Here is a 13,998-nt window from a genome sequence, read left to right on the forward strand (position 1 = left end):
GGAAGCACATGCCAGGTATAGACAGGATAGATCGAGTGAATCCTTAGAAGAGTATAAAGGCAGTATACTTAAGAGGGAAATCAGGAAGGCAAAAAGGGGACATGAAATAGCTTTGGCAAATAGAATTAAGGAGAATCCAGAGAGTTTTTACAAATACATTAAGGACATAAGGGTAACTAGGGAGAGAATAGGGCCCCTCAAAGATCAGCAAGGTGGCCTTTGTGTGGAGCCGCAGAAAATGGGGGATATACTAAATGAGTATTTTGTATCAGTATTTACTGTGGCAAAGGGTATGGAAGATTTAGACTGTAGGGAAATAGATGGTGACATTTTGCAAAATGTCCAGATGACAGAGGAAGAAGTGCTGGATGTCTTGAAACACACAAAAGTGGATAAATCCCCAGGACCTGATCAGGTGTACCCTAGAACTCTGTGGGAAGCAAGAGAAGTGATTGCTGGGCCTCTTGCAGAGATATTTGTATCATTGATAGCCATAGGTGAGGTGCCAGAAGACTGGAGGTTGGCTAACGTGGTGCCACTGTTTAAGAAGGGTAGTAAGGACAAGCCAGGGAACTATAGAGTCTGACGTCGGTGGTGAACAAGTTGTTGGAGGGAATCCTGAGGGACAGGATGTACATGAATTTGGAAAGGCAAGGACTGATTCGGGATAGTCAACATGGCTTTGTGCGTGGGAAATCATTTCTCACAAACTTGATTGAGTTTTTTGAAGAAGTAACAAAGAAGATTGATGAGGGCAGAGCAGTAGATGTGATCTATATGGACTTCAGTAAGGCGTTTGACAAGGTTCCCCATGGGAGACTGATTAGCAAGGTTAGATCTCATGACATACAGGGAGAACTAGCCATTTGGACACAGAACTGGCTCAAAGGTAGAAGACAGAGGGTGGTGGTGGAGGGTTGTTTTTCAGACTGGAGGCCTGTGACCAGTGGAGTGCCACAAGGATCGATGCTTGGTCCTATACTTTTACTTTTTGTCATTTACATAAATGATTTGGATGCGAGCATAAGAGGTACAGTTAGTAAGTTTGCAGATGACACCAAAATTGGAGATGTAGTGGACAGCGAAGAGGGTTACCTCAGATTACAATCAGATCTTGATCAGATTGGCCAATGGGCTAAGAAGTGGCAGATGGAGTTTAATTCAGGTAAATGCGATGTGCTGCATTTTGGGAAAGCAAATCTTAGCAGGACTGAGACACTTAATGGTAAGGTCCTAGGGAGTGTTGCTGAACAAAGAGACCTTGGAGTGGAAGTTCATAGCTCCTTGAAAGTGGAGTCGCAGTTAGATAGGATAGTGAAGAAGGTATTTGGTATGCTTTCCTCTATTGGTCAGAGTGTTGAGTACAGGAGTTGGGAGGTCATGTTGCGGCTGTACAGGACATTGGTTAGGCCACTGTTGGAATATTGCATGCAATTCTGGTCTCCTTCCTATTGGAAAGATGTTGAGAAATTTGAAAGGGTTCAGAAAAGATTTACAAGAATGTTGCCAGGGTTGGAGGATTTGAGCTATAGGGAGAGGCTGAACAGGTTGGGGCTGTTTTCCCTGGAGTGTCAGAGGTTGAGGGGTGACCTTATAGAGGTTTACAAAATTATAAGGGGCATGGATAGGGTAAACAGGCAAAGTCTTTTTTCTGGGGTCGAGGAGTCCAGAACTAGAGGGCATAGGTCTAAGGTGAGCGGGGAAACATATAAAAGAGACCTAAGGGGCAACGTTTTCAGAGGGTGGTACGCTTATGGAATGAGCTGTCAGAGGATGTGGTGGAGGCTGGTACAATTGCAACATTTAAGAGGCATTTGGAAGGATATTTGAATAGGAAGGGTTTGAAGGGATTTGGCCAGGTGCTGGCAGGTGGGACTAGATTGGGTTGGAATATCTGGTTGGCATGGATGGGTTGGACCGAAGGGTCTGTTTCCATGCTGTACATCTCTATGACTCTGAGTTGCCTATTGCAATTTTCAATAATTTACAAATCTCAATATTTAGGGGATGTTTTAAAGAGCAGTCAGTTTATTGCCACTTGTTTCTTTAACTTTAGCATCATCTGCCAAAATGGGCCTTATTGAAGTTACCAGAGGTCTTCTTCCAGGTGCTGGTGAGTTACTTTATTCACTATATAAAATGAGACTTATAATGAAGTGGACAGTATTTGAAAATTGGGAGTATTTTGTATCATCTTGAGTAATAAAAATGGCGATGATATGCACTCCATTGGTTGCATTTTGTCAAAGCAGACCTCTGTTGCCTGCAACCAATGAGGTAATGGTTTCACATTTTATTTCTGAGTGTGGACCAACCTTGGTTGATTCTGAACTGTATGTGCCATATTAAGTCAAATAATTAGTGCTTTGGGCTTCACCATTTGGGTGCAAAGTGTAACCTCCGGTGCCCACCTCCCTTCTCCATCACCACTGATGCCCAAACTTGGGACAACCACACTTCGAGATTCATGACTATAATTCTCACCTACAAGTAATCAGAAATCCTTAAGGCAATGGAGCACAAATACTGCTAAACCCTACCACCATCCAATTAACAGTAAAATGCTGTTAGGATTCTAAAGCAATATTCTGCCATTTGAACAGTTAGGTGAGGGTGAGATAATGTTTCTGTAGAGTCTAATCAAAGTCTCCAAATTTTTTCTGCTGAAGAATTATACCATCAAATGCAGAACACCATTGCAATGACAGGAGTTGGTCTTTGTGGCTGCAGATCAACACAAAGTGGTGCAGAGAGATTGATGTATTATTTAGTGATTAGCCTTTATGGCAAATCATTTTCAATCATCTATTTTAATTTGACAGCATTTGGGAGATGAATGGAATTGGTGACGTGGGTATGTCTTTTATATAGATGATTCAATTTTAGAGTAAAAGTCCGATTCTGACCTATAGCCAACAATCTTTAAGTAGCCTAATTAAAGAAACAACTGTCTGATAGATACCTCCACAATCAGCCACCCTGGAATCCATGTAGGAGCAAATTACTGCAGATGCTGAAATCTGTAATGCAATCTGATCAAAATGTGATTACCTAATCGGAATAATCAACATTATAGCAATAATCTGAACTCAAAACATTGGCTTGCTTTCCGTCCATGGATGCTGCCTGAGCTGTTGTGATCGCCAGCATTTCTTGCTTTCATGTGGAAACCTTTGCTCCAATAAGGTGTTGATTACTTTCGCAAGTTAAAGCTGGTCAGTGTGAAAAGGAACTTTGCCTGAGTGAGAAAAAAACCAAGTGTGTACAATCTAGGAATTTGATTCAAAGTGGAAATTTGGGACAGGAGAAGGACAGAGGTTAAGTAAGGACTGCTGCAAAATGTAAAGTGTGCAGGATGGGGGACAAATGGCTTATTTTCTTCTTTCTCAGTAAGTTGTTTGTTTGGTAAAAACTGCTATTAGAGGCTGGTTGAATTTCTCTAAATTAGTAAAACATTTTATTTCTAAAGAAGTAGCCATACTTGGAAAGGTAGGTTGAGCTTCATTGGGATTTAGAAGAATGAGGACAACCTTATTGAAAAAAGATTGTTGGGAAGCTTAACAGCATGCATGCAGAGACATTGTTTCTCATTGTGTGTGTCTTGGGTCAGAGGCCATAAATTCAGTGTAACAGGTTACCTTGTTAAGACCGCTGAGGAGGAATTTCTTCTCCCAAAAGGTAGTGCATTTGTGAATTCATTCCACAGAGGGCTGTCAGAGTTGGGTTGTTAAATATATTCATGGCTGACATACCCTTACTGATTAAGAATCAGTCTATCACATTTTGGGGGAAAAGGCAAAAGGTGGAGTTGAATAGTATCAAATAGCATAATCTCATTGAATAACAGAACGGACTTGAATGGCCTGCTTCTGTTCCTGCATCTTATGGCCTTATGGAATAAGGGAAAGCTAGGGCCTATATAAGTAATTCAAAGCAGAATAAAGTCAATGCTAGGGAAGTAAAGATATAGCAGGGGATTTTGGTTGAATGAAATGTATGGCCTCTGGTGTGTAAGATGTCATAGACTCTACTGAAAGTCATTGACCCTGTGCAGAAAGTGCCACCAGATGCAGAAACGACTGCAGTCACTGCACATCCGCGAGGCTGAGTATCAAGTGGGTAGCACGTTCAGAGAGGAGGCACTCTGCAGTTTAGGAGTCTGGTGGCAAAATGGAATGGGTGACCACCAGGCAGATACAGCAGGAATCCTGTGAGATCCTACTCACAAATTATTTTTCCATTTTACAAGGGACAGAGGGGAGCAAGTGTACTAGAATATGTTCAGAAGAATTTCCAGCAGTGTACATCCAGTCCAATAAGAAGCATCATTGCACCTGGTTTTTGGAAATACGGTTGGTTAAGTGGCTCAAGTGACAATAGGGAAAACGTACGAGACAATGATAATTGTATCATAAGGTTTAGTGTGACTGTAGAAAATAACTGGTAAGAAAAATCAATTGGCTGAGAGCTGATTTCAAGGGGCAAGAACGGAGTTAGGTTGGCTAGACTGAAACAAGGAGATAGTGCAGGTGTTGGACTTCATTGACTCAAAGTGTGGTGCTAGAAAAAGCACAGTGGGTCAGGCGGCATCCAAGGAGCAGGAGAGTCGACATTTCAGGCAGGAGCCGGGTAGGGTACTGAACCGAAGATGCTGTCTGCCTGTGCTTTTTCTGGCGCCACACTTTAATCAACTCCAGACTGAAACAAGATTGGCAGTAAAATCTGTAAATTAGCAATGGGCTACCTTCAAAGAGGAAGTGGTTTGAATACTGTTAAAGTATGTTTCCACAAAAGAGAAAGGTATGAGAAACAAATTCAGAGGTGTCTGAATGACAAAAGAGATAGAAATGAAGATGAAAAAGTGCACTTTTAGAGTCATAGAGATGATGTTAGGTTGAAAATACATGTTGTGAAGCAAGAACACGATTTTTCAACTGGGAGATAGAAGACAGAGGGTGGTGGTGGAGGGTTGTTTTTCAGACTGGAGGTCTGTGACCAGTGGAGTGCCACAAGGATCGGTGCTGAGTCCACTACGTTTTGTCATTTACATAAATGGTTTAGATGTGAGCATAAGAGGTACAGTTAGTAAGTTTGCAGATGACACCAAAATTGGAGGTGTAGTGGACAGCGAAGAGGGTTACCTCAGATTACAACAGGATCTTTACCAGATGGGCCAATGGGCTGAGAAGTGGCAGATGGAGTTTAATTCAGATAAATGAGAGTTGCTGCCTTTTGGAAAAGCAAATCTTAGCAGGACTTAGACACTTAATGGTAAGGTCCTAGGGAGTGTTGCTGAACAAAGAGACCTTGGAGTGCAGGTTCATAGCCCCTTGAAAATGGAGTCGCAGGTAGATAAGATAGTGAAGAAGGCGTTTGGTATGCTTTCTTTTCTTGGTCAGAGTATTGAGTACAGGAGTTGGGAGGTCATGTTATGGCTGTACAGGACATTGGTTAGGTCATTGTTGGAATATTGTGTGCAATTCTGGTCTCCTTCCTATCGGAAAGATGTTGTGAAACTTGAAAAGGTTCAGAAAAGATTTACAAGGATGTTGCTTGGGTTGGAGGATTTGAGCTATAGGGAGAGGCTGAACAGTCTGGGGCTGTTTTTCTTGGAGTGTCGGAGGCTGAGGGGTAACCTTGTAGAGGTTTACAAAATCATGAGGGGCATGGATAGGATAAATAGATAAAGTCTCTACCCTGGGGTTGGGGAGTCCAGAACTCGAGGGCATAGGTTTAGGGTGAGAGATAAAAGAGACCTAAGGGGCAACTTCTTCACAGAGGGTGGTACCTGTATGGAATGATCTGCCAGAGGAAGTAGTGGAGGCTAGTACAATTGCAACATTTAAGAGGCATTTGGATGGATATATGAATAGGAAGGGTTTGGAGGGATATGGGCCAGGTGCTGGCAGGTGGGACCAGATTGAATTGGGACATCTGGTCAGCATGGAAGGGTTGGACCAAAGGATCTGTTTCCATATTGTATATCTCTATGACTGTATGAATTTGTGAAAAATTATATTGGAGAAGCAAAGACGAATTGAGAGAAAAGACAGGCAGCCAGCATGAAAGGAAATCCTAAAGACTTTCTTGGCATGTAAGTAGTAAGAGTGATGCAAGGCAGGTTAGAGCCAATTGGGAGCCAGATGCCATGGCTGGGGTATTAAGTAAATACTTTACATTGGTTGTTACTAAAGAGGGAAATGCTACCCAGGTCAGGTCATAGTGACAGAGGAAGAAATTTTGGTACTCGAAGGGTTTAAATTTGATAAGGAGGAAGTGTTGGTTGATTCTTAAAGTTGACTTTGCACCCAGACCAGATGAGATGCAACCAAGAATTTTGAAAGAAGCAAGAGTGGAATTTGCAAAGGCATTAGCCATAATCACAGTTGTGCCGGAAGACCGGAGAATTGTTCTGTTGAAAAATAGTTGCAGACCAGTCAGTTTAGCTTTAACTGATGAGATAACTTCTGAAAACAATTATTTAGGATCAAATTAATACTTACATGGAAAAAGCTGTACTGATTAGGAACAGCAGCATGAATTTCTAACGGGAAATCCTGTTGAACTAACTTGCTGGAGTTTTTAATTTGGAAGACGTAACAGAAATGGTTGATTAAGGCAATGCTGTTGATGTTGTGCACATGAACTTACAGAAGGTCCTTGGTATTAACCCACACAACAGACTTGAGAAAAATTATAACTCTTGGAATAAAAGGAAAAGTAGCAACATGGATACAAAATTGGCTGAGAGGAAAAGGTGAAGTGAGTCATGCTCCACTCCTCTTGTGTGATATTTGTTAGAAACTAGGGGGCATACTTTTAAGGTGAGAGGAGAAAGATTTTAAAAAGACATGAGGCAACATTTTAAACACAGTGATTAGTGTGTGGAATGAACTACCTCAGTTTGTGGTGGATGCAGGTACAGATACAACAGTTAAGATATTTAGATAAGGACATGATATGAACGGTTTGGATGGATATAGGCCAAATGCAAGCAGGTGGGATTAATGTAGTTTGGGAACTAGTTGAATCAGTGGGTCAGTTTTCATGTTGTAGGACTCTATAATGCTCTCTCATTTTAGCAATTTGCTTACCATGTGATTCTTTATTGCTATCAGCTTGATATTTCCTATTTTCTGGCCTTCTTTATTTTCCAACTCATGAAATTTTTAAACATATTTCTTTATTTTTCTATCTTTGTACCTAATAAAAACCAAAAGAACCACAAATGCTGTAAATCACGACAAAAATATAGAAATTGCTGCAAAAGCTCAGCAGGTCTGTCAGCATCTGATCTTTTCTCCACGGAGTTAACATTTTGGGTCAAGTGACCCTTCCTTAGAGTTCTGATGCTGCCAGACCTGCTGAGCTTTTCCAGCAATTTCTATTTTTGTCTCTGCCTTTGTACTTAAGTTACACTGTACTCCTATAGTGGAGTACAAATGACAATAAAACCTAAATCTAGGCTAATTCCAGTTCCTTTCTTCCCCTTTTCCACTTTGAGTCTGTTTTGTCCTGTTCAGACAGTTGGAGCTTGAGCTTCCTGCAGTGAATTGACTTATTCTTAGATATCTAACTACCTTACAGCTTATAGAAACTGTCAGCTGAAGCAAGTGGTCTGAAGAAAGGTCACAGACAATATTATGTTACCCTCTCCACACTTGCAGCTTTTTATGCTAAGCATTTTGTTTTACTTTGGAAGCACGATAGTGTTGATGGAATTAAGAAAGAGGGTGTATTTAAAAGTAATACCTGAATGCTACACAAAGGCATGACAGTTTGTGGTGTAGGAAATACATGCTGGACATAAAATTTATTTTGTAGTTAGTTAGAAATTAGTTGCATATTGCATGAGTAAATATTAACAAATGAAATTTTAGTATAACCAAACTATTGATCTAAGCTGTGATAGCTACTCAAGACTTTATTTCCATTTTCAAGGCGGTAGTCAACGGCTGCCTCGAGTTATAGGAATCAGCCTGGCAAAGGAACTTATTTTCACTGGTCGACAGATAGATGGCGAACAAGCAATGTCAATGGGCCTAGTGAATAGTGCCATATGTCAAAATGATATGGGGGATGCAGCTTATCAAAAAGCACTGGATCTGGCCAAAGCTATACTTCCACAGGTTTGTAAATAAAACACACATGGGAAACTTGACTAAACAATGCATGATTCAAAGACATTATTGAAGTGTATAATCAGTAACACAGGGTGGGGTGGTGTTGCTAATAAATAATTAGAATACAGCTTTTGTTTCTGTTTATAAACATTTGAACATTATGCCTTGCACACACACAGTAAATTTTTTTTTCCTGTTTAAAGGGTCCAGTAGCTCTCAGGATGGCAAAGCAGGCAATGAACAAAGGCATTGAGGTAATGTGCTAAGTGTATTATGTAATAATGTGAATTTAATCAATAAGAATAATCAATGTAATGCAACACCCCAACAGATGCCTGACACTTCACTTTGCCTGAAATGGGTAAACAACTGATGAGCAATTTAAGTAAACCCCAGTAGTTTAAAATCCATCAGGCCTCCAAAGAAAACTTCTTCATTGAATTACCACCTGCCCTCACAGTTACTGAGGATTGGCCTTTCTGTATCACTGATTTTTTTTTTCCTCAGTTTTTTAAGATTCTACACTTGAAAACATGTACAAGCCCTTTGCTGGTTCAGTGCAGTGCAATGGCATGAGAAACAGGGTCCTGAATGTGATCTTTGTTTCATTAGTTAGCTGATCTCATTTGACTTCAAGCTGAGGGCTAATTTGTAAAGAATGAATAACTTTGCAGTAGGAGCAGAAACCAGCCCAAATACAAGATTTGGCCCAGCTATAAAATCAAAGGAGGAGTTGTTTCTTCTAATCCAAAACAACGTCAATAACCTTTTGAGCTATTGAAAGACTGAAGGAAAGAAAAGATTTAAAAGCTTTTTTTTTTGGTGGAATAGTTAAACAAAGCTGTTTTTTCCCCAGTTATGAGTGTTAACTAATTCACAGGATGGTTTATTGACAGACTAACTATTGCAGATATCTGATGTGCTGTTTTTAAGAATAAGGCATGAAATTAAATGAGCAAAATAAAGCCTATTAAAGAACAAGCCCAGTTGACAGAAACCAATCAGTTGGGAAACTTTTGATTTTTGAACACCAGCCTTAAAGTCATGAAGAGTCAACAGGCATTAAAAGAAAAAAAAAATCTTCAGTTACTTGATCACCACCACCTAGTATGTCACTTTGGACAATAAAAAGCATTATACAACAAGAATCACATCTGTTTTGTATAATGCTTTTTATATTCTTAAAACATTTTAACCAATACACTTATTTGGAGTTTAATGGAAACTGCCATGTTTGTGACTAAAGAGCTCAGAATCAAAAATCAGTGAGTCTGAGTGCGGTATGACCTGTATAACCTTTAGCTTGTGCTAATATGGGGCAAGTAACATTCATGTGGTGCTGGAAAACACAGCAGGTCAGGCAGCGGGCACACCAGCCTCATTCCTGAAGAAGGGCTTATGCCCGAAACGTCGATTCTCCTGCTCCTCGGCTGTGTTTTTCCAGCACCACATTTTTCAACTCTGGTCTCTAGCATCTGCAGTCCTCACTTTCTCCAAGTAACATTCATGCCACACATGAGTCAGAGAGACACCATCAATGGCATTATTGTTGCTATATTCCCTAATAATCAATACCTTGGACGGTTACATGATTACAATTTGAGCTGGACTATGCATAAGTATTGTAGCAAAAGTGTAAGTGGGGTGAAAAGAGGAAATTCTGTAGCACAGCTCATCTGACTTCTCAAATTCTATTCATCATCCACAAAGTGAAACTCAGGAATGCAATGAAACATCTCCACTTGCCTGGATGAATGAAGTTCCTGCACCACTTGAGAAGTCCACTTTTGACTTCCCATTCACCATCCTCAGTATTCACTATCTATAAGATGCGCCACAATAAATCACCAAGACTCCTTAGTCCTTAGGCAGCACCTATTTCCACAGCCTTTACCACCTAGAAAACCACATCATCCCCTGCAGATTCCCCTCCAAGCCACACACCATAGACTTAGAAATACATTCCTACTCCTTCACTCTCACTGGGTCAAAACCTCAAATGCATTCCTAACAGCACTGTTGGTGTAGCTAGCTATGACCTGTACAACTTAGTTATTTGCTGGCTAAAAGTTGAAATAGCTAGTTTGTTGTCTTTAATTTGTACACCATTATCTCGGTAGAGGTTCAAATTTGTTTTTGAATTAACAATGGTTTGCACAAATGGTACAGAATACCAATAATTCATACTCAAGCAGTTACTAAGGTCACAATTCAAACGTCAAATACTATTTTAGAAAATACTTGACACAAAATATTTTTTAAAAAGCCATTAGATGAGAAAGTGAAGCCATCATTTGAGGGAGTTTAGATTGGACAAATTGGAATTCAAATAGGTTGCAGTACCACACAGATGAGCTTCAAGTGCCAAATATATTTTTTTGATGAAATTATCATGCCAGTATTGAGTCAAAATCTGACAGTAAAGTCAGTGCAAGGGAGGTCATGTTGCAGCTGTACAGGACATTGGTTAGGCCACTGTTGGAATGTGCGTGCAATTCTGGTCTCCTTCCTATCAGAAAGATGTTGTGAAACTTGAAAGGCTTCAGAAAAGATTTACAAGGATGTTGCCAGGGTTGGAGGATCTGAGCTACAGGGAGAGACTGAACAGGCTGGGGCTGTTTTCCCTGGAGCGGAGGCTGAGGGGTGACCTGATAGAGGTTTACAAAATTATGAGGGGCATGGATAGGATAAATAGACTAAGTCTTTTCCCTAGGGTCAGGGAGTCCAGAACTAGAGGGTATAGGTTTAGGGTGAGAGGGGAAAGATATAAAAGAGACTTAAGGGGCAACTTTTTCACGCAGAGGGTAGCAAGTGTTTGGAATGAGCTGCCAGAGGATGTGGAGGAGGCTGGTACAATTGCACCATTTAAGAGGCATTTAGAGGCGTATATGAATAGGAAGGGTTTGGAGGGATATGGGCCAGGTGCTGGCAGGTGGGACTAGATTGGGTTGGGATATCTGGTCGGTATGGACGGGTTGGACCGAAGGGTCTGTTTCCATGCTGCACATCTCTATGACTAAATAAAAAATGTAGGATTATAATTGAAATAAAGATTAGAGTGGGGCTGGAAAAGCACAGGTCAGGCAGCATCCGAGGAGCAAGAAAATCGATGTTTTGGGCAAAAGCCCTTCATCAGGAATAGAGGCAGAGTGGAGAGATAAATGAGAGTTGGATGGGGGTGGGAAGAAAATAGCATAGAGTACAATAGATGAATGGGGGTGGAGATGGAAGTGATAGGTCAGAGAGGAGGGTGGAGTGGATAGGTGAAAAGGAAGGACAGGTCATGGGGATGGTGCTGAGCTGGAAGGTTGGAACTGGGGTGAAGTCGGGGAAGGGGAAATGTGGAAACTGGTGAAGTCCATGGGCGCAGGTTTTGCAATTCCTGCAGTGGCAAGGGAGTGTGCCACGACGGGACGGTGGTTCGTTGGGGGGCGTGGACCTGACCAGGTAGTCACGGAGGGAACGTTCTTTGCGGAAGGCGGAGAGGGGTGGGGAGGGAGATATATCCCTGGTGGTGGGGTCTGTTTGGAGGTGGCGGAAATGTCGGCGGATGATTTGGTTTATGCGAAGGTTGGTAGGGTGGAAGGTGAGCACCAGGGGCGTTCTGTCCTTGTTACGGTTGGAGGGGTGGGGTCTGAGGGCGGAGGTGTGGGATGTGGACGAGATGCGTTGGAGGGCATCTTTAACCACGTCGGAAGGGAAATTGCAGTCTCTAAAGGAGGAGGCCATCTGGTGTGTTCTGTGGTGGAACTGGTCCTCCTGGGAGCAGACACAGTGGAGGCGGAGGATTTGGGAATATGGAATGGCATTTTTGCAGGAGGTAGGGTGGGAAGAGGTGTAATCTACATTGCTGTGGGCGTGGTGGGTTTGTAAAAAAAAAAAAAGTCAGTGTCAAGTCAGTCATCAATGGAGATGGAGAGGTCCAGGAAGAGGAGGGAGGTGTCACAGATGGTCCAAGTAAATTTAAGGTAGAGGTGGAATGTGTTGGTGAAATTGATGAATTGCTCAACCTCCTCACGGGAGCATGAGGTGGCCCAATGCAGTCATCAATGTAGCAGAGGAAGAGGTGGGGAGTGGTGCCAGGGTAACTGCGGAAAATGGACTGTTCTACGTAGCCAACAAAGAGACAGGCATAGCTGGGGCCCATATGGGTGCCCATGGCTACCCCTTTGGTCTGGAGGAAATGGGAGGATTCGAAGGACAAATTGTTATGGGTGAGGACCAGTTCAGCCAAACGAATGAGTATCGGTGGAAGGGTACTGTTGGGGATGTCGGGAGAGGAAGAAATAGAGGGCTTGGAGGCCCTGGTCATGGCGGATGGAGGTGTAGAGGGATTGGAAATCCATGGTGAAATGAGGTGTTGGCGGCCAGGGAAATGGAAGTCTTTGAGGAGGTGGAGGGTGTGGGTGGTGTCTTAAAAGTATGTGGGGAGTTTCTGGACTAGGGGGGAAATAGGACAGTGCCGAGGTAGGTACAGATGAGGTTGGTGGGGCAGGAGCATGCTGAAACAATGGGTCGGCCAGAGTGGTCAGGCTTGTGGATCTTGGGAAGGAGGTAGAATCGGGTGGTGCAGGGTTCCTGGACTAGGAGGTTGGGAGATGTGCTGAGGTTCTGTATGGTCTATGAGATGATGGTTTAGTGATAGGGGGTGGAGTTATGGTCGAGGGGGTGGAGTCATGGTCGAGGGGGCAGTAGAAGGAGGGGTCTTAGAGTTGGCATCTGGCTTCAGCAGTGTAGAGGTCAGTGCGCCAAACTACCACTGCATCCCTTTTATCTGCTGGTTTGATGGTGGGGTTGGGATTGGAGCAGAGGGAGTGGAGGGCTGTGCGTTGAGAGGGTGAGAGGTTGGAGTGGGGGTAAACAGGTTGAGGTGGTTAATGTCTCAGCTGCAGTTGGAAATGAAGAGATCGAGGACAGGTAATAGGCCAGGAGGTGGGCAAAGGGGTCCTCGGAAGGTGGGTGGGAGTCCTGATTGTAAAAGTGGGCTTGGAGGCGGCAGAAGTGTTCGACGTCATGTCGAGTATTAAATTCATTGATGCCTGGGCAGAGGGGGATAAAAAGAGGAGGTCTTTGAAATAAAGTCAGTTGTTCAAAAGTAAAGAACTATCAAATTAACTTGCAATTTTATTTTCTACTTCCAATTAAAACAATATTAGCCTTCCCATTTCAAATATTATTTCTAAACCCACACAGGTCGATCTTGGATCAGGAATGGCAATTGAAGAAATGTGTTATGCTCAGGTATGGTGATTCTGCTATTTTTTAGAACAATTACTTTCTTTTAAATGAATGCTTTAGAAGCTGCATCTGAAATATTTTGGTAAGGTAATTGTACTTTCTGCAAATACAGGTTATTCCTACAAAAGACCGTTTGGAGGGGATGGCAGCATTTAAAGAAAAACGATTACCACATTTTATTGGAGAATAATGAAATGGCAAGTCCCACATCTGAGATGCATAGTATATCTTATCCTATGTACAAACAACAACCACAGAATTGCTTAAGTACTGAACTTTTACAAACTTTTTGACAAAAGATATAAAGGTTACTGAATTTTTCACATGATTTCCACACCATATAATAAAATTTGTAGTCCCAGTTGCATCCAGAATAATGTTTTCAACTGTCATTTAACATTGAATTATAGTAAAAATGAATGCTGTCCCAGTGACGAGTACATCAGAAGGTAGCAACCCTGGTACTACACTACTCTTTCAAGTGTACCTCTGCACGACTCTGACTAAATAGGTGGTCTCCTGCTGGTTTTTGCTAGGTTGATTTTTCCATGCTGCTTGTTAGTTTGCTCTTATTTCTCTGAAAACAAAACAGCTATTTTGACTCCAATTACTTCATTTGAGGCAGAGTGCTTGACAG

The 13,998-nt window shown here is 42.0% G+C and overlaps 1 protein-coding gene across 2 annotated transcripts in view; it reads left to right on the forward strand.

Moving 5' to 3' along the window:
- The window catches only part of echdc2 (enoyl CoA hydratase domain containing 2), a 61,497-nt gene extending 47,762 nt beyond the window's left edge, over positions 1–13,735 (forward strand). For both annotated transcript variants that reach the window (XM_043699179.1, XM_043699177.1), the window contains exons 6-10: positions 2,057–2,113; positions 7,942–8,129; positions 8,327–8,377; positions 13,317–13,364; positions 13,474–13,735. In XM_043699179.1, the coding sequence (XP_043555114.1) occupies positions 2,057–2,113; positions 7,942–8,129; positions 8,327–8,377; positions 13,317–13,364; positions 13,474–13,551 (422 nt within the window). In that variant the 3' untranslated portion in view covers positions 13,552–13,735. The remainder of the gene's footprint in view (positions 1–2,056; positions 2,114–7,941; positions 8,130–8,326; positions 8,378–13,316; positions 13,365–13,473) is intronic.
- Positions 13,736–13,998: the final 263 nt, after the last annotated feature.

The sequence above is a fragment of the Chiloscyllium plagiosum genome, chromosome 11, assembly GCF_004010195.1.
Source record: "Chiloscyllium plagiosum isolate BGI_BamShark_2017 chromosome 11, ASM401019v2, whole genome shotgun sequence".
In the NCBI taxonomy this organism is placed as follows: Eukaryota; Metazoa; Chordata; class Chondrichthyes; order Orectolobiformes; family Hemiscylliidae; genus Chiloscyllium; species Chiloscyllium plagiosum.